General features: G+C 40.3%; 1 protein-coding gene and 1 long non-coding RNA gene across 2 annotated transcripts in view; one reads left to right on the top strand and one right to left on the bottom strand.

The window, feature by feature from the left end:
* LOC118375630 (alpha-1B adrenergic receptor-like) overlaps positions 1 to 21,376 on the top strand; it is a 31,541-nt gene extending 10,165 nt beyond the window's left edge. The window contains exons 2-3 of the mRNA XM_035762212.2: positions 19,492 to 19,633; positions 19,896 to 21,376. Coding sequence (XP_035618105.1) covers positions 19,492 to 19,633; positions 19,896 to 20,322 — 569 coding nt within the window. The 3' untranslated portion in view covers positions 20,323 to 21,376. The remainder of the gene's footprint in view (positions 1 to 19,491; positions 19,634 to 19,895) is intronic.
* LOC127923413 (uncharacterized) lies at positions 57 to 9,164 on the bottom strand. The gene is made up of 4 exons (XR_008114295.1): positions 8,836 to 9,164; positions 8,422 to 8,489; positions 8,179 to 8,265; positions 57 to 270 (listed from the first exon to the last, which is right to left on the bottom strand). It is a non-coding gene; the product is annotated as an uncharacterized LOC127923413 (long non-coding RNA).
* Positions 21,377 to 24,919: the final 3,543 nt, after the last annotated feature.

Here is a 24,919-nt window from a genome sequence, read left to right as displayed (position 1 = left end):
GAAGTTTGATAGAAAATATCCCTATATATTTTAAGGTGGTTCTGCATTGGTCTTATGTTCAGCCACACTGTCCTTTATCTGGCTTCGGTAGACTGGCAATGGTGTTTGGTATGGTGGGCAGGGGAAGCTGAGACTCTTTGTGCTTGTGGCGAATGGTCTTGTCCTGTCTGCGGTACCGGCCAGCTGGATAAGACTCTGAAGGAAGTGGTGAGTGCAGGGCTCGTAGACCTTCTTAACCACCAACTTCCTTAAGCTCTTGCAGAAGATTTGCTGATGGAAAGACATGGTTCTGGTGTTAAAATGTTACACTCAGTTGGGGAAGGAGCATAGTGAAACAGTCTTTTGTTGGTGAAGGCATCAACCAGTCAACAAAGTAAATTGGGGGAATGCAGAAGGTGTGGAAAGTCTTAGGAGGACAATTCTTACACAGTATGTATTGGTGTGTATGGGAAATTGAGGAGAAATGGCACCTCAATCACTATCATATACAACAATACATTTCCTGTCTTTAAGCACAAACCTGCACAACCAAAACTCCCTTCATCATCTCAAAGACCTGTCTGTAAACCTCACCCATCTCATTGACTTTGAAAGACCATTCTTATCAATAGTAACCCTTGGCTGGGGATTTCTGTACACGTCTTTGTATTACACTACTGTTCAAAAGTTTGGGGTCACTTAGAAATGTCCTTGTTTTTTGAAAGAAAAGCACATTTTGTCCATTAAAATAACATCAAATTGATCAGAAATACAATGTAGACATTGTCAATGTTGTAAATGACCAATAAATAGTACCTGTAAACACCAGTCTCAATGTCAACCGTGAAGAGGCGACTCCGGGATGCTGGGCTTCTAGGCAGAGTTCCTCTGTCCAGTGTCTGTGTTATTTTGCCCATCTTAATCTTTAATTTTTATTGGCCAGTCTGAGATATTGCTTCTTCTTTGCAACTCTGCCAAGAAGGCCAGCATCCCAGAGTCGCCTCTTCACATTGAAACTGGTGTTTTGCAGGTACTATTTAAAGAAGCTGTGACTTGTGAGGCGTGTTTCTCAAACTAGACACTAATGTACTTGTCCTCTTGCTCAGTTGTGCACCGGGGCCTCCCAGTCCTCTTTCTATTCTGGTTAGAGCCACTTTGAGCTGTTCTGTGAAAGGAGTTGTACACAGCGTTGTACGAGATCTTCAGTACATTGGCAATTTTTCGTATGGAATAGTCTTCATTTCTCAGAACAAGAATAGACTGACGAGTTTCAGAAGAAAGTGCTTTGCTTCTGGCCATCTTGAGCCTGTAATCGAACCCACAAATGCTGATGCTCCAGATACTCAAATAGTCTAAAGAAGGCCAGTTTTATTGCTTCTTTAAACAGAACACCAGTTTTCAGCTATGCTAACATCATTGCAAAAAGGTTTTCTAATGATCAAATAGCCTTTTAAAATAATAACCTTGGATTAACCAACACAACATGCCATTGGAACACAGGAGTGATGGTTGCGGACAATGGGCCTCTGTACGCCTATGTAGATATTCCATTAAATAAATCAGCCGTTTCCAGCTACAATAGTCATTTACAACATGAACAATGTCGACACTGTATTTCTGATCAATTTGATGTTATTTTAATGGACAATAAATGTGATTTTCTTTCAAAAACAAGGACATTTCTAAGTGATTCGGTAGTGTATGTTTTGAGACTGCAGAGAGAAGAATTAGGTGGTTGTGTCAAAACTGTTGTAGTCTTGATGTTATACCTTTCAGTGTCCCTTGCTGGTTTCTGACCCACAACTACAAGGTGTGTCCGCTCGCTCATGCTTGTGTATTTTTACGAGGAGAAAATGTAAAAAGAGAAAAAGGGGTAGACTAAATTGATTACATGGTCTGGAAAGCACATTGTGATCCACAGGCTACCTCTAACCACTTGGAACCTCATAACACAGACACAAACCAGTACAAACACTAGCCAATTCATGTTAATACTATGCTTACTGTAAATAGAGCTTGCAAATATTTTTGCCAATTTACCTTCACCTTGTGCAGAGCTAGGGGTTGGAAGCACATGCTGGTGGATTCTGTACCGCCTACAACAAAATACACAATTTAACCAATTGATCTCTATTTGGCTACCTTAGCACACCTAACATGGAAATTTCAATGTTGTCACCATGCTTTTAGCTAGCTAGCATCACTAAATTGTCAGTAGGATTGCTAGCCAGCTGATAACTAACCAACCATAGATGACTTATATACATTCATTATTGCTACCAACAAACAGACTGAGTTAGCTGTATCGGCAAATATATGTTTCAGTAATGGTGTGATTTTCAGACAAGAGTCGAATAGATGGCTACCACATTGAGCTACTCTTATTTGCTAATGTTAGCTAGCTTACGTTAGCTAATATTTGTCAAAGATAGAACAAACAAATATGTTTGCTATGCTGAAGGTATCTACCAGACTATAAGTGACCATGACATAAGCGAAATTGATTGACAGTCTGTATCCCAAAGACTTTCAGAGTTCCACTCGGGACTTTAAGCAAGGTAACTTAGTCCAGCTAGGCTAGCAAGCTAGCTAACGTTAGGTTATCTCTAATAGCAAATCTTCTGTTTTATTGTGAAGAAAAAAATGTATGGTATCTCTTCTCAGCTGGCATTAAAATGGATTCTCCATCAGTTCAGCCTGAAAATCCCTCTAGTAATCTTTGGTCACATCGGGGTAAATCTCTGGTATGTAGAACGGTGAAAGATAACTCCTTTTTGCACTTGTTTGAAATTAACACAGCCAGGCAAAGAACAGCACACAGGCATGATGAGAAACATTAAAATAAATGTAAAAATAAAATTTAAAAAATCCCTAGAGAAACTCTGAGATTACTGTGTGTTGTTCAGCCGAAGTAAACAATGCTATCTAAATCCAAGTTTGTGGGCACGCCTCATCTACCTAGCAGGGCGGTATCTGCATTGCTATCAATGCTGAACTTTGTGGTTTATTATGAGTATAAAAATACACAGGCAGTCTGTTCTCGCTCTGCGCTTGTAGTGTGGATAATTGTTATGTTTATGACAAAAATGTAACATTGTTAATATTGTCATGATCATATGCAGTGGCAGGGGGGAATGTCATGTCTCATCATGGTACTGTCTTTGATGACCCTAAAAAGTTTCAAGTTGATAGGCCATTGTGAAGTGGATTTACAACTCGGCCATTATAACTCTCTTAACTAATCCCTTAGATTTTCTAAAACGGTCAATTAAGAGCTGTACTATGGGCCTACAAACCAAATGTTGCGTTATCTGTTGTTATGTTTCATGATAATAGGTTTTCCAAAAGGAAAATCTATCCTGGCAGACCATATGGTTCATTGATGCATATGTGTTCAGCATAAAGTAAGAAAGACACCTACTTACAAAGTCTAGGTCAAATGGGGCCGCAGATATGAGGGTTTAAGTGAGACTGCTATAATATCGCCACCTATAGGCCAATCTCTACCATTCTTTTTGACCCAGTTACTCATGGCCTCTAGTTTCTGTGTGCCAAATTAAAAGTTTAATTGAGTTCAGGCATTTGTGGAAATCCAGGTATTCAATTTATTGTAAATTTTTTTCTTATATGAAAATTATCTTAATATCAGGTATTTTTTTTATCAGAAAATAATGTGCTGGTGTCACGTTCTGACCTTAGTTCCTTTGTTTTTGTGTTAGTATGGTCAGGACGTGAGTTGGGGTGGGCAGTCTGTTTGTTTTTCTATGTTTGTTTTTGAGTTCGGCAGTATGGTTGAGAATGATTGAGAATCATACTTAGGTAGCCTGGGTTTTACTTTTGGTTTGTGGGTGCTTGTTTGGGCCACATGTTACTGTTTCGTTTTGTTCACATCGTTTATTGTTTTGTTCCAATGTTCAGTTTGTTTATTAAAAAGACATGAACACTTACCACGCTGCACCTTGGTCCTCCTCTCTATCTCCAAGACGACATCCGTTACAGCTGTGTGTGTTTGCATACATTAATCTAATAAGGGTAGAACAGGGTTTTACAACTGCGCTCTCTCTAGGCCTATCTGCGCTCAACTGTGGTGTCTAGACTGCATCATTAATTATTCATTACTGTTGTCATGTTCACTTGCATAATTCAACAAGTGTATCAAGCGAAGTATAACCATGTGATTTCATATCAAAATCCTTGTCTCTAAATTACACCTATCTGTACATATCGTTTGTGAGATTAGACATATCACCGCAATCCAAGGGTTCATTTTCAGGAAGTTGCGTTCACTTCAGCGAATCTAATTTGTACATTTATCAACTATATTAAATCAGACTTTTTTTCAATTGTACACAAAAAAAATCAACACCCGTGAAAGGAAAGTTATTTCATCTCTTTCTTGTGATGAAACTGTCGAGACGGTGCGTTAAATCCCTGACACAGCATTGGTGTTTTTATAGATGCAATGGAAAGCCAATGTATTCCACTGTTTGCCAGGCCATTACAAACGTTTCAGCGGTCGTTACGTTAACAGGAAAAAACGAGTGGCACCAACAGGGGGTTGGAACATAAATCATTTTCCAATCGTTTCTTTCTGAATGGAACTATAATTTTTTTTATTTCCATTCCACTGTTCCACCAGCTAAATAAGTATCTGAACCGTGTCGAACCACCCCCCTCTCCGTTCATTTTTAAACCTCTTAAATTAAAGTTGTTTGTAACACATAGCTTGACATTAAATTACTTCACCAGTATCCGTGTGGATAGAGAAGCTTGCTTTGGAGTGGGTGAGCGATTTAATCTGTATAGGAAAGTCATTAAGAGCACATTGTATTTTACCGTAACAGCATGGTTTAATCATTATGAAAGAAACAAACTGTGCTGCCAGTCAAAACAAATCAAATTGGTCGCATTCACATGTTTAGCAGATGTTATTGTGGGTGTAGCGAAATGATTGCGTTCCTAGCTCCAACAGTGCAGTAATATCTAAAAATGCGCAGCAATAAACACAAATCTAAAAGTAAAATCATGTAATTCTAGGACAGGCAATGTCGGAGTCCGGAGGATAAATATATTTATATATATATACGAACAAAAATATAAACGCAACATGCAGCAATTTCATTTATTTTACTGAGTTACAGTTCATATGTAGAAATCAGTCAATTGAAATAAATTCATTAGGACTTAATCTATGGATTACACATGACTGGGAATACAGATATGCATCTGTTGGTCACAGATACACAGATGGACCTCGGGATATTGTCACGTTATGTTTGCGCATTAAAATTGCCATCGATAAAATGCATTTGTGTATGTTGTCTGTAGTTTTTGCATGCCCTTACCATAACCCCACCGGCACCATGGGGCAACATTGACATCAGCACACGCTTGTTCACTCGACGCCATACACGTGGTCTGCGGTTGTGAGGCAGGTTGAACATACTGCCAAATTCTCAAAAAAGTCATTGGAGGTTATGTTAGAGAAATACACATTAAAATATCTGGCAAAAGCTCTGGTGGATTGCACGCTCCCTCACAGCTCTGTCCAATTGCATGCTCCCTCAAAACTTGAGACATCTGTGACATTGTGTTGTGTGACAAAACGGCACATTATAGAGTGGCTTTTTATTGTTCACAACACAAGGTGCACCTATGTGATGATTATGCTGTTTAATCAGATGCTTGATATTCCACACCTCTCAGGTGGATGGATTATCTTGGCAAAGGACATGTAAAGTAATTTGAGCACATCGTTTGAGAGAAATACACTTCTTGTGCATATGGAGAATTCCTGAATATTTTGTTTCAGCTCATGAAACATGGGACCAACACTTTATATGTTGCGTTTATATTTTTGTTCAGTACATATATATATGACGGGCTGTATAAACATTATGCGGATAGAATATAGTCACAGTGTAGTGCGTGAGATGCAACTGAAATTTTGCGGGTGAGGAGAGAGAATGGAGGAAGCTTGCCTTGAAGCCCTGGGCATCTTGATATGACATGAATTATCAGAATTATGCCCACATAATTAAACCTACAGAGGAAAGGCTTCTAACTTTGAAAGTCTTTGAACTTGAGAGTTGGTTTAACTTTGGACCAGAGCAAACGTCAAGTATTTTCCTGTATTTGGCTCCATTAATTGTTCCCTCTATCCTTACCACTTAAATGTTTCCCCATAGCATGATGCTGCCACCACCATCCTTCATGGTAGGGATGGTGTTAGATGGGTGATGAGTCAGGCCAAAGAGTTACATTTTTGTCTCAGCAGACCACAGATTATTTTGCCTTATGCTCTCAGTCTTTTACATGCCTTTTTACAAACACCAGTTGTGTTGTCAAGGGCCTTTTTCTCGAGAGTGGCTTTCGTCTGACCACTCTCCCATAAAGCCCATATTGGTGAAGTGCTGTAGACTGTTGTCCTCTGGCAGGTTCTTCCACCTCAGCCAATTAACTCTTTAGCTCTGTACAATATTTTCACACTATATTTTAAAAAATCTGCAAGCTCTGTTAAGTTGGTTGTTGATCATTGCTCATTTTCAAGTCTTGCCATAGATTCAAGCCAATTTAAGTCAGAACTGTAACTAGGCACTCAGGAACATTCAATGTTGTCTTGCTAAGCAACTCCAGTGTATATTTGGCCTTGTGTTTTAAGTCATTGTCCTGCTGAAAGGTGAAATTGTCTTCCAGTGTCTGTTTGAAAGCAGACTGAACCAGATTTTCTTCTAGAATTTTGCTTGTGCTTAGCTCTATTCCATTTATTTTTATACAAAGAAAACTCCCTAGTCCTTGCTGATGACAAGCATACCCATAACATGATGCAGCCACCAACATGCTTGAAAATATGAAGAGTGGTACTCAGTGATGTGTTGGATTTGCCCCAAACATAACGCTCTGTGTTCTGGACATAAAGTTAATTTCTTTGCAACATTTTTTGCAGCTTTACTTTAGTGCCTTATTGAAAACAGGATGAATGTTTTGGAATATTTTTTTATTCTATACAGATATATAAATATATATATATATATTTCAATGTTTAAAAACATGTTTTCACTTTGGAATCATGGGGTATTGCCTGGAGATGGGTGAAAGATTTGTAAAATATTTTTTCTATTTTGAATTCAGGCTATAACACAACAAAATGTGGAATAAGTCAAGGAGTATGAATACTTTCTGAAGGCATTGTATATATTACCACTAGTTTATTACTGTAAGTATTTATATATCCCTGCTACCAGTCACTTTTCATCCCTGTTTACATGTACTGTATATCTGCCTATCATGCCAACACTGTCACGATGGCACCCACCCACCCACCCACCCACACAACACATCCACCCATTACTTATGCTGCTGCCGTACTGTTTACTATTATTATTATGAATCCTGCTACCAGTCACTTTCTCCTAATATCCGCCTACAGGTACACACAGTATCTACCTCAAATGCTCCAGCAGTCTTTTTAGACCTTATCAATTGCCAAGTGAATTTAATCTTGTTTATAGACTACATATTATTTATTATTATTATTTGGCATGTCCATGTCTAGAATGCAATTTACAGTAGGCCTTAACAATGTATTTCCATATTGAAGCAATGCAATTGTAACATTGTGGACTGTAAAAAATGTCTAAATATTGGGCAGGTTATTTAACCAACTTGGCTATAATGGACTAACATTCAAATTAGAGTTGATGACAATGCAATACATAAAAGACTAAATACTCAACTTGAAGAAACCACATTTTTAGCCATGGAGCATGTTCTGAAAGGTCAGTGAGGAGCCAAGCCACGACACACCCACAACTTGTTTATTCATCAAAACCCAGTCACTGACAGCTACTGCACCCATCATTTTGGTTGTGAAAATATCACAAATATAACACTACCATCAGCACTATGATTTACCTTTGCGTTAGGTTTGTTAAAATCAAGCACAGTATGTAAAAAATGTCACCTCTCAATCGCTCTAATACACAACAATATATGTCTTTAAACACAATCCTGCACAACCTAAACCTCCCTCATCCTTATCTCAAATACCTGTCTGTAAACCTCCCTCAGCTCATTGACCGATCAGTAGCCCTTAGCAGTGGGACTTTTGTAGACATGTCTTTGTATTGTGTTTTGAGAATCTGCAGAGAAGAAGAATGAGGTGGTTGTGTCTTTACTGTTGTAGTCTTGATGCCATACCTTTCAGTATCCCTTTCCGGTTTTTGTCCCACAATGTTGTTGTGCTCCATAATGGCAAGTTGTGTCCACTCCCTCATGCGTGTGTACCTAAAATACAACTGCTTTAGGGTATATTTCAGCAGGGCACTGTGGAAGGACTCCAGGTAAACCAAGTTTTACAAAGAGAAAAGGGGGTAGACTAAATTGATGACATGGTCTGGAGCTCTGTTAGCTGTCAGGTCATACATATTTTTGCCAACTTACCTTCTTCACCTTGTGCAGAGCTAGGGGTTGGAAGCACATTCTGATGGAATAAGATTCTTCTGTATGACCTACAACAAAATACACAACAATATACAATTGAACCAATTGATCTCTATTCGACTGGCTAGCTTAGCACACCGAAGATGGACATTTCAATATTGCCAGCTTGCTGTTAGCAAGATTGCTAGCCAACTGAGAACCAACTAACCAATCATAGACGATTTAAACAAATTCCTCATTGCTACCAACACACAAACAGAGAGTGAGTTAGCTTTCTCGGCTATTCTATTTTTAGTAGCAGTGTTTTCAAGGTAAGAGTGGAATAGATGACTACCAGTTTGCGCTACTCTTATTTGCTAACATTAGCTAGCTTATGTGAGCTAACGTTAGAATGAACAAACAAAAAATGTTTACTCTGCTGAAGTTAGCATTGGCGAAATTGATTGACAGTGTGCATCCAAAAGACCGCTATATGTTTTTGTTGACGTCTTTCAGAGTTCAATACAGGACTGTATCTAGTTGGTCCAGCTAGGCTAGCTAACGTTAGGTTACATCTAATAGAAAATCTTTCATTTTGTTATGAAAGAAAAAAATAGATGGTTTCGCATCACTTCTCAGCTGGCGTCGAAATGGATTCCTCATCAGTTCAGATTAAAAGTCCCTTTGATCATCTTTAGTCACTGTAAGCATAATTCTTGATAGCAGCAAGCCGGTTAGCTTTTTTTAGTCATGAATCCTGTTCTGGACCCCGCTCTGCATAGTGGTCACTAGTTAGCACAGCCACAAAGACAACACATCAGATTTTTAACATAACCTTAACCACCCTAACCATAACGCCTAACCTTAAATTAAGACCAAAAAGCTATTTTTTTTAAATGAATTTGTACAATATAGCCAATTTTGAATTAGCTGCTGCCTTATTTAGGGGGGACTCATTCAGTTCTACGGGCAGCATCATGGGAAATATCAGCTCGGTAGAATGGTGAATGATAACTCCTTTTGCACTTGTTTGTAATTAGCACAGCCAGGCACAGAACATCACACAGACATTATGACAAACGTTAATGAAAAACAAATGTTTAAAAAAATATATTGCCTAGAGAAATTCTGAGATTTGTGTGTGTTGTTCGTTTGAAGTAAACAATGCCATATAAATCTAAGATTGTGGTTACACCACATCTACCTAGTGGGGCGGTATTTGGATTCGCTATGAATGCCAGACTTTGTGGTTCACTATGAGCAGGTGAATACACAGAAAGTCAAAACTTCCTGATTCTACCAGTTAAATTAAAATGCACTCTTTCCAACTTGTGGTTTGGGTCATTTTTATTTATGATAAAAAATACAATGTTGTTAATTTAGTAATGACTATGTGCAGTGGCAGAGCCAGGGTGAATTTTCCTTTAAAGCTAAAGATCACAAATTCCTGAAACCTGGATTCATCAATTACAAATATTTAATTTTCTATGCATTCCAACACCTAGCTGGACAGCAAGATTAGCATGGATTCTCAAACACTTTTATTATATAAGCTAATGAGTGTGCAACTGGTTTGTGTTCTGTTGTGTCAAACTCCCCACTGTGCACTCACTCCTGTTACCGTCAAGCATCACAGGTGAGAGGGAATCTCATAGGCTAATGAGGTGAGAGTGGACGCTAGGAGCTACGCCTTAGGAATGAAAACACTGAGTTGAAAATCACAGACAGGAAGTATGGAATATGTGGGCTGTGTATTTGTGTGTGTGTGTGTGTGTGCATGTATGTGCGTATGCCTGTGTGTGTGTGTGTGCACTCGCATACATGCATGCATGGTTGACTGTATTGTGTGTGTGTGTGTGTTGGGTTTACACAGTGGCTGTGTGTATTGGTCCAGGCACTGACCCATGGTCATGGCCCCCAGGGGCCTCTCTCTGTGTGTAGGGCCCAGTCCTGAGGGAGAGGCAGACAGGCACACAGCTGTGTTGGCCCGGGCAAATGCCAGCTTTACGGCCCCTCTGAGGCTCTGTGCAGGAAGCAAAGCTTCCCAGTACACACTGGTCCCCCTCTCAGTCCCAGTACACTGCTCCTTTCATTTGGCACAAAATCTTTAGCTTAGGCCAAGGTGGCGCAGAGAGAGAGGGCTGGAGAGAATGAGAGGAAGAGATAGACCAGCCACCAGCAATTCTCTCTGTGTGGCAAGGAAGACATGGCTGCAGTGTTTACAGTGAGGCTTGAGTCGCAGGTGGCACAATGCATTTGCAATTAAAGTATTGTGTGTTTTGGTCTGACAGACTGAGATTGAGAGTGAGAAAGAGAGATGGGGGAGAGAGCGAGAGGGATAATGTTATCTGTACGTGTCTTGGCCTCCTGTACAGTAGATGAATGACCCAGTGCTTAGTGGTTGGTATTTTCACATGCTATTTTCTCCCCTAGACATCAACCCTAAATGGTATTATGTAACCTAGAATTGATGCAGAGTAGGACTGCTTGAGATGCAGAATAGGTTGGGATTTAATATCTCTCCTCATCTCTCTCCTGCTCCCAGGAGCCCTGCTTCCAGACAGGCAGATTAATACCACTCAGAGTTAATTGTCTAGTGGATGCCATGTATCTGGGACTGGGAGCATACAGTACTATGGAAACCGACATTATGTCTGGGCCCAAAGTTGGATCTGGGGTAAAAGTTGGACTGGATTCCCTTGATTAGGGTCCAGTCTGGGGTAAAATATGAATTGGGTCCTACCACAGTACACTTTCTCAGAGTCCAGATCCTACAGTAGCTATACAGTAGCTATTACAGTGAAATAATATGCTATTGTTTGAAGAGAGTGCACAGTTTTGAACTTGAAAAGTTATTAATAAACCAATTAGACACATTTGGGCAGTCTTAAAACAACATTTTGAACAGAAATGCAATGGTTCATTGGCTCAGTCTAAAACTTTGCACCTGCACTGCTGCCATCTAGTGGCCAAAATCAAAATCGTACCAAGGCTGGAATAATACATTATGTCCTTTCTCTTGCACTTCAAAGACTTGCACTTTCTTTCAAATGGTATCAAGAATATGTGTATCCTTGCTTCAGGTCCTGAGCTAGAGGCAGTTAGATTTGGGTATATCATTTTAGGCGAAAATTGAAAAAATGGGTCCGATCCTTAAATGTTTGGTAACACAATCTATAAACCACCTGCTTATTTTTTCATAGCTTTGTAGAATTTTCTGTAACTATATACTCTAAATGCTTCACTCAGTTGTAGTTCAAAGACAAGTGTTACCACTAACAGATGCCCTTTGCCTTGATATTGCACTGTAAAAAATATCTAGTCGTTTGAACTAATTATTATTAAGTAAGCGGTTCCACAGCCATTGATTTTTTTACTAAACTTTTTGGTCCAAGTGTTACCTGAACTCAAAACAATTTGTGCCCAAACTTAGTTCCAACTTGAGAAAACATCAAATGTGTTTGCTGGAATTGTCTCATATGTTTAACTAGAAATTAATATTTTCTAGGCTGTGGAACTAGTTACACACATATTCACACAAAGTGCTTTTAACATACAACGTTTTCAACTTACATATGACACATGTTGACAATAAACTGATTAAACAAAACATTAAGAACACCTTTTCTTTCAATGACATGGAAAGTTGAATCCAGGTGAAAGCTATGATCCATTATTGATGTCACTTGTTAAATCCACTTCAATCAGAATGAGACAGGTTAAAGAAGGATTTGTAAGCCTTGAGACAGTTGAGATGTGGATTGTGTATGTGTGCCATTCGGAGGGTTAATGGGCAAGACAAAAGATTGAAATGCCTTTGAATGGAGTATGGTAGTAGGTGCCAGGCGCACCAGTTTGTGTCAAGAACTGCAACGCTACTGGGTTTTTCATGCTTATTAATTTATCATAGTATGGACTGGTGTTTTACCAAATAGGGCTTAATTGAGATGCATTCCAGGTGACTAATTCATGAAGCTGGTTGAGAGAATGCCAAGAGTGTGCAAAGCTGTCATCAAGGTAAAGGGTAGCTAGTTTGAAGAATCTCAAATGTAAAATATGTTTAACACTTTTTTGGTTGCTTTTTGGTTGCTACATGATTCCATGTGTTGTTTCATAGTTTTGATGTCTTCACTATTATTCTACAATGTAGAAAATAGGAAAAAATACATAAAAACCCTGGAATGAATAGGTGTCCAAACATTTGACTGGTGCTGAGTGTTGAAAACATTGTATGTTAAAAGTGCCATTGTTGTGTGTAGCCAGTTGCCTTTTTTCTTAAGATGCCCAAATAATAATTTAAGTTGAATGAACATATGATACAAGTTGAGCAAACATACTTGTATGTTTGGGCCAGCAATGTTATATTGTTCAGGGAACACATTGCCCGATAAATTGAGTTAACATAAAAAGGCTGTGGAACCAGTTACTTAATAATAATTAGTTGAAACAACTAGATGATTTGTTTTAGAGTGTGCTGTCCTGGAAGAGGCTACCCTAAATATTTCTCTAGGAGCAGAGGTCTCCATCTGGCCTGGCAGATATTATGTCCTAACAGAGGTAATTTCACTCACGATTGCCTGGGATTATAGAGCATCCACAATCTCGCCAGGAATGTGTTACTAATTTGGGCCATTCTTCTCTTTAGAGACCAAGTGTGGCTTTACATACAAACACACATGTTCACACACACAGAAATACACAGCACAGCTATTCCATACCTTCCAGTTTGTGATTCATAACTCAGTGTTATCATTCCTAAGGCGTAGCTCCTTGCGCATAGCCGTGTGAAATATGGGTGCTTAGGGGGCTGCAGCACTGCCTGAAAAATCGGAATAAATGTTTTTATTGAAAAATATACATATAAAACAATTGCACAAAAGTAGTGCACTGGGCCTTTACTAGTCCTGTATTAGCGGACCAATATAGTCGTCTGTAGCACGCCAGTGCACAGTGGGGAGTGTGACACAACATAGCACAGACCAGCTGCACTCATTAGCTTACATAAAAAAGTGTTGGATGAGAATCCATGCTATTTAGTAAGGAAATGCATGTGGTCTCTCTTTCGCACTTCTTCTCCCACACCCTCTCTCTCCTATCCCTTAATCCCTCTCCCATTCTATTTCTATCTGTTTCCTTCCCACCAGTGCTGGAATCTTCTAGGTTTAGTGTACTGGTACTGACATCAACTTGAGACTGCAGATTTGCTATCTCAAGTGGAAAGCACTCTTTGGGCAGAGAGAGCCACCCCTGGTAGGCATGACTGGGTCCAAGAGCAAGGCTAAGACGTTTATTAGGGCACATACCAATTACTATTTTTGAAGAGTTGCATCTCGTCCGGAACGCATCTGTCTTTCATCGGAATGTTGGGTCATCCCACGCCCTCGTAGTGCTGTTGTGTCTGTTCCAAGTGGCTAGGACGATGTCCACCAGCCAGGGCTGCTAGTCACATACCTGGGACTAGTGTGGGGTTATTGTCAGGATAAATGAAAATCAAGCAGTACCCCAACCTTACGGGGTGGAGTGGTAAGTATAATTGGAAACAAATCATTTCATTCAATACAATTCTACTCTCCTGCAAATCAAAAAGGTGTTCATCTGTGCAGTTTTTTGGTCTTTTAGATATACTAATATTCTCAATTCCAGAGCATTTAAAAAACTCCCATAGGCCTTTTTCCCATGATATCATGGCACTTATTTATTTAAAAAATGCAATGTTATGATTGGCCTAACATGAACCCATGTCATCCATTAAACTGTATATGTGGGCTCCAGACTAACTTTTTCCTCTGGTGGCACTGGTCCCATTAACATTTTCAGATGGTGGCACCAGCCCATGATTCGGTTACACCAACATTTTGTCACAGCGTCACACAATAGAAAATGTTTGTAATAATGTTACACACTCTTAGAAAAAAGGGTTCTTCGGCTGTCCCCATAAGATAAGCCTTTTGTGTTCCATGTAGAACCCTCTGTGGAAAGGTTTCTAAATGGAATCCAAAAAGGTTCTAACTGGAACCAAAAAGTGTTATTTTATGGGGACAGACAAAGAACCATTTTAGGTTCTAGATAGCACCTTGTTTTGTAAATGTAAAGTCATTCACAGTGCTATTGGTATGGTATGATTCAAGAAATAAGTTGTTTCATCTAACATTTCCAAGCAGGAATGCATGATAAAGAAATTTTGAAGTGCAACATCTAAACCAGTACATTTTGGGTTGACAATTAGGCCATTGTGTCACACCCTGATCTGTTTCACCTGTCTTTGTGCTTTTCTCCACCCCTCTCCAGGTGTCACCTATCTTTCTCATTATCCCCAGTATATTTATACCTGTGTTCTCCGTTTGCCTGTTGCCAGTTTGTCTGGTCAGGTCTTACCAGTGTGTTTCCCCTCTCCCTGCTTTCGCATGTTCTGTTTCCCCGGTTCTGACCATTCTGCCTGCCCTGACCCCGAGCCTGTCCTGCTGTTCTGTACCTGCCTGACTCTGACCCGTTGTGCACAAATATCAATAGGCTAATTCACTTGGGGCTAATAACTGTGGAAAGGGAAACTCGAAACCAAAACAGGCAACTGTTTTTTTTGTGTGTGATTGAATTAGGAAATTTGCGCATTAAGTATGCATTTTTCTTTACCTGCCCTTCTCTCCATCTAGGCTACTCAGAGCACACATGGACAAACAGGGGCAGGGCAAACACTTTCATGCAGGATCAGGATGCTACTGTTTGACTAAATCATGGTTTTAGCTGCCCCACAATTATAACGTTTTGAGCAAAGTGACCAGCTAATTTCCAACTCTCAAGTTTGTCTACTAGCTCACGTTTGTTGCCGATACTTTAGGCCTAGGGCTTATTTGACACATTATTTGAAAGGATTTGAGGGATGGTTTAAGAGGTTAAGACAGCTTCATGTTCCTCTGTGTCCACAACACTGAGGACTTACTCTCACACCAGCACAGTCATAAAGGCATGGTAGTGCCTCTTCTGTCTCAAGAGGCTGAAACAATTTGGCATGGCCCCTCAGATCCTTAGGAACTTTTACAGCTGCGCTGTGTATGTTATGGCAACTGCACCGCCTTCGACTGGAAGGCCCGACAGAGGGTGGTGGTGCAGATGGCCCAGTGGATCACTGGGAGTGAGCTCCCATCTACATGCCAGACAGCATCAGAGAAAGGCCACGAAACGTTGCCAAAGACTTCATCCACCGGAGACATGGACTGTTCTCCATGCCCCTGTCCAGCAGATGGTACTGGTGCATTAAGGCTCAGACCAAAACTCCTAAACAGCTTCTTTCCCCTGGCCATAAGACTGTTAAATGGCTAACAAATACTGCTCCCCCTCACACCCGCTACTAAAATGATTATTGATTCGATTTATTACTACCACTATGCTGCTGTTCATTGATTGCCATTAGTACCTATCTCTTTATCTTGCTGCTGGTCACTATTACTCCTGTTTACATGTACAGTGCCTTCAGAAAGTATTCACACCATTTGACTTTTTCCACATTTTGTTGTTACAGCTGACCGCAGTCAAATTCCACATGGTGACTAGGCTTGTCCATGCTCTGATGCTGCTGATGGTAATTAGTAGCCTACCAAACCTGCTAACTGCCTTGTACTCAGCACTCTATTGTCCCTGTAATCACTCTGACGTAATTGCAAATGTGTTCTGAAATCTAATCAAATACTTCATGAGAGCCCATGAGCTCATGAAGCGCAACAATCTATAGGCTATGCAATTGCGTGAGTTTTGATGACCTCTATTAAGAATAGGAGGATAGCATCCGCTTTCTATAGGCTAGGCCTACTATATTTATTTCTCAACTTTCCTAATATTAAGCACATTGCTTCTCTTTACAACCGGAGTATATCCAACCTGGATGGCATGAAAATGAACCAAGGGAAAAACATCTTCCATTCGCTATTTAAGTGCATACAGTAGATTACGTGTTTTTTCCCCGTGCCACTGTTTTGAGACTGGACTATTATCATGGACCTTTCTAAATCAAAACACATTTCACACATATACTAAATAATATATGTAAAGACAAGATTAAATCAAGGATAATCTGATGGATGACAAAATTAGCCTATCACTTGTGAATTATGTATTATCACTTGTCAATGATGCCCATCTTGTGTGCAGTAAGGCAAGAAACAGTGCATGCCTTTTTTTGCGACTTTTTCAAAATCATAGTAACACACCTCCTGTAGCCTAGCCCATAGGCTTATATGTTTGATAAGGTTAGCATCACTAAAGTGGCCAAATAGCTTCTTAAAAGTAAGCATATTAATCTGCTTTACAATGAGTGTAGAGCCTAACTGGCATACATGGGCAGCGCACAAGTTTTAAGTTAGGGGAAGATCATTTTCACCATAATAATGCACATTTATATTAAAAGCATTACATGCATAATCACATTTGCGGTCACTTTTGAGAATGGTGTTTTCCCATTTTGGAACATTTGCACATACAGCCTTGTGCGCATTGCTGAACTCATAATGTGAAGAAATATCCTAATAGTTTATCGACATGTTAAGCTAAATGTTTTGATCTGTTACGTCAACCTCATTGCTTAAAAACGTTTTTTTGATGCTAGTGGTTGTATTAATTTGGGATCTATCGCATCCCACAACTGTCCCAGACTACATTTGGAATATTTATTTATTGAATAGATAAACTTTTGCACTATGGGGGATAGTAGAATGACATAGGCTAGTGCTTTTGCTGTTCGTTAGGCCTGCTCATCTCTTCCAATATCTTCAATATGCACCTCAGAATTGGATAAGGATGTGTCTGTCTTCACTTGTAGCCTGTGAGAAAGACCTGATTACATGACAGGCATTGGCTAATACGATTTGAGCTATCTGAGAGAGCCATGTGAGTTAGACGTGCTTCGGGAGAAGGGAATTATAATTATTATATTCAGCCCAAGGGCACAACGGCCACTGCCCGCCAAAGGAATGGATTTTTTTAGGGTGCATTACGGTCACACTAAGGGGATGCCGCCGGGAAATTTGAGGCATTATCAATGCTTATCAAATTGTGAATGAGAGACTGATGAAGTGTGTGCAGCCTGCGCAAAGAAAACAAAGCCGAGCTCATGCCTTTCATGCAACTTTTTTCAAATCATCATTAGAGTTGCATCATGCAACCTTAGAATGTATTAAAAGTCCAAACATATTGCCCAATGTTTGTATCACATTTAAAGTTGCCTAAATAACTGTAAATTAAGCATATGGGAGGATCTGTTTCTTTGTTAACCACTCAACACAGAATAGCCACATGTGCACACTCCCTAAAATCGTTTGGAGAAGATATACTTTCTTTTTTATTCAGCTATGTTCAATTGTATTCTTCATACTATACATTAATATAAAATAATGCTACGGAATTCTAAGCAAATCATGTCTGCTAAATTAACTAATGTAGCCCATAGCCATATGGAAAAGCCAGATCAGGGCCTAACATAAGGGCAACTCCGAGTATGCTATTCTGTCATTTATTCTCACATCTAAACCTTCCCCTCACCTTTTTCCTTCGCTACTGGAGTTCAGTGCACAACACATCAGCTGTCTAACTAGGCAAAAAAAAACTTTCCGAGCCAAACCTTCATATCATAATCGCTACACACAGCCTACATCATTATCATCATATTATAACATCATAGTCAAAATAGCTACCAGAACTAATGCGTTAGTAAACCCATTACAACGATGCAGTACAGTGTACAGTTAGCAAGGAGCTTAGCAGTTAAATATGACCATGAATTGGAAGAGTTCCAGTGTTGGATAGCCATAGCCAGCTAGCTAACATAGCATCCCTATCTGTTTGAGCAGACTAAACTAGCTAGCTGCATTCGCTAGCTAAGTAAGGGAATGTGAAAAAATACATATAGCTAGCTCTCTCTCGTGCACGCTTCATTTTTCAAGAAATTGATTTGTTCAAAACTGTTCAACTATTGTCTTTCTCACTCTGAGTCGACTACTCATGACATTTTATGCACTGCAGTGCTAGCTAGCTGTAGATTATTATTTCAGTACTAGATTCATTCTCTGATCCTTTGATTGGGTGTACAGCATGTCAGTTCATGCCACAAGAGCTCTGATAGGTTGGAGTACATGCTCTGGAAGTTGTCATAATTACTATGTTAGTCTGAATTGAAGTCAATGTACCCAGAAGAGGACGGAAACTAGCTGTCCTCCGGCTACACTATGGTGCTACCCTACAGAGTGCTGTTGGGGCTACTGTAGACCTTCATTGCAAAACAGTGTGTTTGAATCAATTATTTGGTGACGTGTTGGATTCTAGCTTGAAATTGGTTCATGTTACCATACTACAACTTATTGATTACTTTACATTGCTTTACACTTACATTACTTTACATTACTTTACATGGCTCTCTCAGATTACATTGGGGTCAATGGAGGGTGGATAAGAACTAGGTGTATGGAAAGTACTGAGTGAGACAATGGGGGGAGGCAGGAAGTTTACATTCTGTTCCTGACTAGCAACAGAGATGTGTTGGCTATCTAGACGTGCAAAGAGGTGACTCCTCCTAGGAGGAGGGTATAAATATATGTGCTTGTGTAAATATGTGTTTGTCTTTTGCAGCTGTTTGACCCAGTGGGTGAATAAACTTGGTTTGAGCTTTTACTAGTTGTCCGTGAGTTATTTACTCTGTCAGAACTAAACTCATGTGAATATATTTAGTATAGTTTGATCTAAAAAGGATAACGAATGTTTCACTATTTAAATGTTTCAGAAATTCACAGAGGATTATGCTACTCCCCTGAGGAGCCACCACTCATGTGCAATAATGCTTCGGGAGAAGCATGTGTGCAACAGTGAGTGGCAATTGATGGCAAGCTGTGAAAACATTTCTAGCATGTCTGGGTAACAGTTTTGACGTGTTACGCTCAGTTGTCCACCACAGAACACCAGAAAATGGCCACAAATATTACAACCAGCTTACCTGCTTTTACTGTTTTTTCTTTCTTTTTTTATAATTGTTTTTTAAATGTATTTAGAAAATATTATTTTAAAAGGAATATAAAAATGTATAACCTTTATCTGTTCCTGTCCCCCCCCCAGTGTCTTTCAATCCAGACTTCCGCCCTCCAGAGACACTGTTCAAGGTGATCTTCTGGCTGGGCTACTTCAACTCCTGTCTCAACCCCATAATCTACCCCTGCTACAGCCGAGAGTTCAAACTGGCATTTATACGCATCCTCAGGTTGGTCTATTACTTTACTACCTATCATATTACTGTACTCCTTAATTCCTCTGCATCTTCAGATTGGTCTTTCATATTACAATTTACTCTGAGAGTGGCCAAGTATTATTCGTAGTAGATCTTTGTGTGTCTAAAGTTCTGTACATTGTGGTTGTTGTTCTGAGCCATGTAGAAGCCAAATTCAAATGTCCACTTTTACCCTAAATGTACAATAAAGCGTTTTAATTTGGACTTAATCCTTCCCCCACCTCCCCATCCTCAGATGCCAGTGCCACCATAGGAGACGCCCAGGCTGGCATGCCTACTACTACCGTACCTCCCACTTCAATTCCGCCAGCCACTCACGAAAGAACTCGGCTGAGTCTGGCCACTCACAGAAGAACCCTGCCTGCCTCAACGGGAGCCAGCGCACCCTGTCCTCCTCAGCCAGCCCCAGTCCGAGCTACATGCTGGCTTGCCCAGAGGGGGAGGCCCTCTACACCTGCTGGGCCTCCGCCGCCTCCAGGTCCCCCTCCTTGCTGCCTGGGAGTCCTGCTAGCTGCCAACTGGGAACACTGAGGGGGGGTGTGGGGAGTGGAGGGACCCATGGGGGGATGTCTCACCGGGAGTCTGGTCAGGGGGTGTTCTTGTTCCCCTGTGGGGGGCAGAACGGGGAGTGTGGAGGGGACATACCTGAGGATAAGGTGTGACTCTCTGGTAGTCTTACAGATTCATGAGTTGTTGTTGAATGATTCCTGATGGGGATTTGAATCATGTTTAGTCCTGGACTGATGATGGGGAGTGATGTATGGTTCCATTCACTGTCAGTGGTTCAAGTCAAGTGATCCTCGAACGGTCAATGGTTTCGTATTGTTGGTATGGGAAATGGTTGACGATGCCCTCTGCTGTATGTTAGCCAGCTTTACTGAGCATCAGGATCAATCCAGCATCTGTTAAATCGAACTATCACTATCACTGTCAGAGGAAAACGACTACAGATGAGGCTGTACTGTATTTCTCATAAACCACAAACTGTATACTATGGATTTGATAGAAACAAAGTCATGACACCTTGGGACTACGTGTGGAACTGCGCCCTACGCTGTCATCCCTACGCTCTTTCAGTTTATCCTGATCTGTGAATGCCTCTTCTCTGCTGGGTCTGTGGTCAGTCAGAGAATGGGGTTGTGTTACATGTAAAGATCTGATGATCACTTTTCTGTTACTGTCACTTGATATCTGTATGGAATGTTTGTTCAAATAAAGTATAACCTGGTAATTTAGTATACTCATCATAAATCTAGTGGTTGCAAGAGATAAAGGAGAAAAAAAAGAGTTTGTCGGGAACATAGAGGGTGTGCTTTGATTTAAGAGATTATAAAGCCACTGCTACTGTTACACGCACTACCCCATCTATGAAAAATGTTATACACTCCATAAATAAATGTATTTTCAAACATTACTCAGTCATTCATATGTCAAAGATACTATATATAGCATACTTAGATTAAGGGCTTGATTCAAGCCGTAGCGTGGAAGAACTGTGTTGTAGCACGCTTGACATTTGAGGTAATTTCCAATTGAGCCGACATTTGCAGTGGTTACTGTGAATGCAGTCTTGCAGGCGCGGTAATGTTGCCTTTAATTGTAAATCGGGCTACAGCGCATATCCATCGCGGTACGGATTGAATCGAGCCATTAACACTTCAACTGTCGTATGCCAATGGCCACCGATTTTGCAAATAAATAAAAAAAAATGTCTATATTGTACAATATGTGTGTCTCAGTGTGCCTATACCGTTTTTTCTTCTTCTATGGTAGGCCTATCACAATTGGACTTTAAGGAGAAAACAAGTGCATCCATGGGAAATATGGGAGTTTTTTTTACCTCTATTGGATCAGGGGGTTGAGCTAACGTAGGCTAATGTGATTAGCATGAGGTTGTAAGTAACAATAATATTTCCCAGGACATAGACATATGTCATATTGCAGAAAGCTTAAATTCTTGTTAATCTAACTTTACTGTCCAATTTACACTAGCTATTATAGTGAAATAATATCATGCTATTGTTTGAGGAGAGTGCACAGTTATGATCTTGAAAATGTATTAATAAACCAATTAGGCACACTTGGGCAGTCTTGATACAACATTTTGAACAGAAATTCAATGGTTCATCGGATCAGTCTATAACTTTGCAATACACTGCTGCAAAATAGTGGCCAAAATCTAAGTTGCGCCTCGGGTGGCATTAATATATTATGGCCTTTCTCTTGCATTTCAAAGATGGTACAATTTTTTTTTAAACACGTTTTTAAAAACATGATCTTTTACCAGATCTAATATGTAATATTCTTCGACAGTAATTTAACATTTCCACAAACTACAAAGAGTTTCCTTTCAAATTGTATCAAGAATATGCATGTCCTTGCTTCAGGTCCTGAGCTACAGGCAGTTAGATTTGGGTATGTCATTTTAGGCAAAAATTAAAAAAATAGGGAACGGATCCTTAAGATGAAATGCTCCGGAGTTGAGAATATTGGTAGTCTATATATACACAAATCAAATCAAATTTTATTTGTCACATACACATGGTTAGCAGATGTTAAATGCGAGTGTAGCGAAATGCTTGTGCTTCTAGTTCCGACAATGCAGTGATAACCAACAAGTAATCTAACTAACAATTCCAAAACTACTGTCTTATACACAGTGTAAGGGGATAAGGAATATGTACATAAGGATATATGAATGAGTGATGGTACAGAGCAGCATACAGTAGATGGTATCGAGTACAGTATATACATATGAGATGAGTGTAGACAAAGTAAACAAAGTGGCATAGTTAAAGTGGCTAGTGATACATGTGTTACATAAGGATGCAGTCGATGATGTAGAGTACAGTATATACATATGCATATGAGATGAATAATGTAGGGTAAGTAACATTATATAAGGTAGCATTGTTTAAAGTGGCTAGTGATATATTTACATAATTCCCATCAATTCCCATTATTAAAATGGCTGGAGTTGGGTCAGTGTCAATGACAGTGTGTTGGCAGCAGCCACTCACTGTTAGTGGTGGCTGTTTAACAGTCTGATGGCCTTGAGATAGAAGCTGTTTTTCAGTCTCTCGGTCCCAGCTTTGATGCATACTGACCTCGCCTTCTGGATGATAGCGGGGTGAACAGGCAGTGGTTCGGGTGGTTGATGTCCTTGATGATCTTTATGGCCTTCCTGTAACAACGGGTGGTGTAGGTGTCCTGGAGGGCAGGTAGTTTGCCCCCGGTGATGCGTTGTGCAGTCCTCACTACCCTCTGGAGAACGGTTGAGGGCGGAGCACACCAGGCGGTGATACAGCCCGCCAGGATTCTCGATTGTGCATCTGTAGAAGTTTGTGAGTGCTTTTGGTGACAATTGGAATTTCTTCAGCCTCCTGAGGTTGAATAGGCGCTGCTGCGCCTTCTTCACGACGCTGTCAGTGTGAGTGGACCAATTCAGTTTGTCTGTGATGTGTATGCCGAGGTAAAACTAGCTACCCTCTCCACTACTGTTCCATCGATGTGGATAGGGGGTGTTCCCTCTGCTGTTTCCTGAAGTCCACAATCATCTCCTTAGTTTTGTTGACGTTGAGTGTGAGGTTATTTTCCTGACACCACACTCCGAGGGCCCTCACCTCCTCCCTGTAGGCCGTCTCGTCGTTGTTGGTAATCAAGCCTACCACTGTTGTGTCGTCCGCAAACTTGATGATTGAGTTGGAGGCGTGCGTGGCCACGCAGTCGTGGGTGAACAGGGAGTACAGGAGACCAGGGAGTACAGGAGTACAGGAGTACAGGAGTACAGGAGACATAGACCAAAAAGCTGAACAGATAAACACATTCAATTGCATTGAATCATATTATTAATTTCCAATGAGGGAGGGGTGCCGCTAATAATAAACATTTTGTTTATTTATTATTCCTTTGGCCATATTGTGCAGGCCCTTTTGCAATGTTTGAATTGCCATGGTAACTGTCCTTATTCCATCAGCTTCCCAGCTAGCGCATTGAGTTCCTTGAAGGTTGTGGGAACATACGTTTTTGGTTTCCCATTGGTTCTGGGAACGAAGCCATAAGTTCTCTGACCGGTAAAACTGAAGAAAAGAATAACGTCCAGAGAATTGAAGTGTTCTGGGAACTTACATTTTTTTGGTTGCAGGGAGGTTCTAAGAACGTTTTACTATAGTTTCCTGAATGTTTCCTGGGAGGTTTCATTATAGTTTCTCTGTTGTTAAGACACTTTTAATGAAACTGGGGTCGACTTGGTTTCCACCATAACCCAACCGTCCCGATGACACCTGTCGACAACTTCTGGTGAAATTGGAGGGCGTGCAATTCAAATAAATAATCATAAAAATTATGGATATTAAACATTTAGGTACATACAGTGGGGCAAATAAGTATTTAGTAAGCCACCAATTGTGCAAGTTCTCCCACTTAAAAAGATGAGAGAGGCCTGTAATGTTCATCATAGGTACACTTCAACTATGACAGACAAAATGAGAAAATAAATCTAGAAAATCACATTGTAGGATTTTTAAATGAATTTATTTGCAAATTATGGTGGAAAATAAGTATTTGGTCAATAACAAAAGTTTATCTCAATACTTTGTTATATACCCTTTGTTGGCAATGACAGAGGTCAAACGTTTTCTGTGAGTCTTCACAAGGTTTTCACACACTGTTGCTGGTATTTTGGCCCATTCCTCCATGCAGATCTCCTCTAGAACAGTGATGTTTTGGGGCTGTTGCTGGGCAACACGGACTTTTAACTCCCTCCAAAGATTTTCTATGTGGTTGAGATCTGGAGACTGGCTAGGCCACTCCAGGACCTTGAAATGCTTCTTACGAAGCCACTCCTTCGTTGCCCAGGCGGTGTGTTTGGGATCATAGTCATGCTGAAAGACCCAGCCACGTTTCATCTTCAATGCCCTTGCTGATGGAAGGAGGTTTCACTCAAAATCTCACGATACATGGCCCCATTCATTCTTTCCTTTACACGGATCAGTAGTCCTGGTCCCTGTATGGTGTTCTTTGGATGCAAATCAGCATTCTTTGTCCTCCAAACACGACGAGTTGAGTTTTTACCAAAAAGTTATATTTTGTTTTCATCTGACCATATCACATTCTCCCAATCTTCTTCTGGATCATCCAGATGCTCTCTAGCAAACTTCAGACGGGCCTGGACATGTACTGGCATGTACTGACATGTACTTAAGCAGGGGGACACATCTGGCACTGCAGGATTTGAGTCCCTGGCGGCGTAGTGTGTTA

The sequence above is a fragment of the Oncorhynchus keta genome, chromosome 4 (assembly GCF_023373465.1).
Source record: "Oncorhynchus keta strain PuntledgeMale-10-30-2019 chromosome 4, Oket_V2, whole genome shotgun sequence".
Classification (NCBI taxonomy): Eukaryota; Metazoa; Chordata; class Actinopteri; order Salmoniformes; family Salmonidae; genus Oncorhynchus; species Oncorhynchus keta.
The sequence above is the reverse complement of the archived record's forward strand: the minus strand, read 5'-3'. Positions and strand labels throughout refer to the sequence as shown.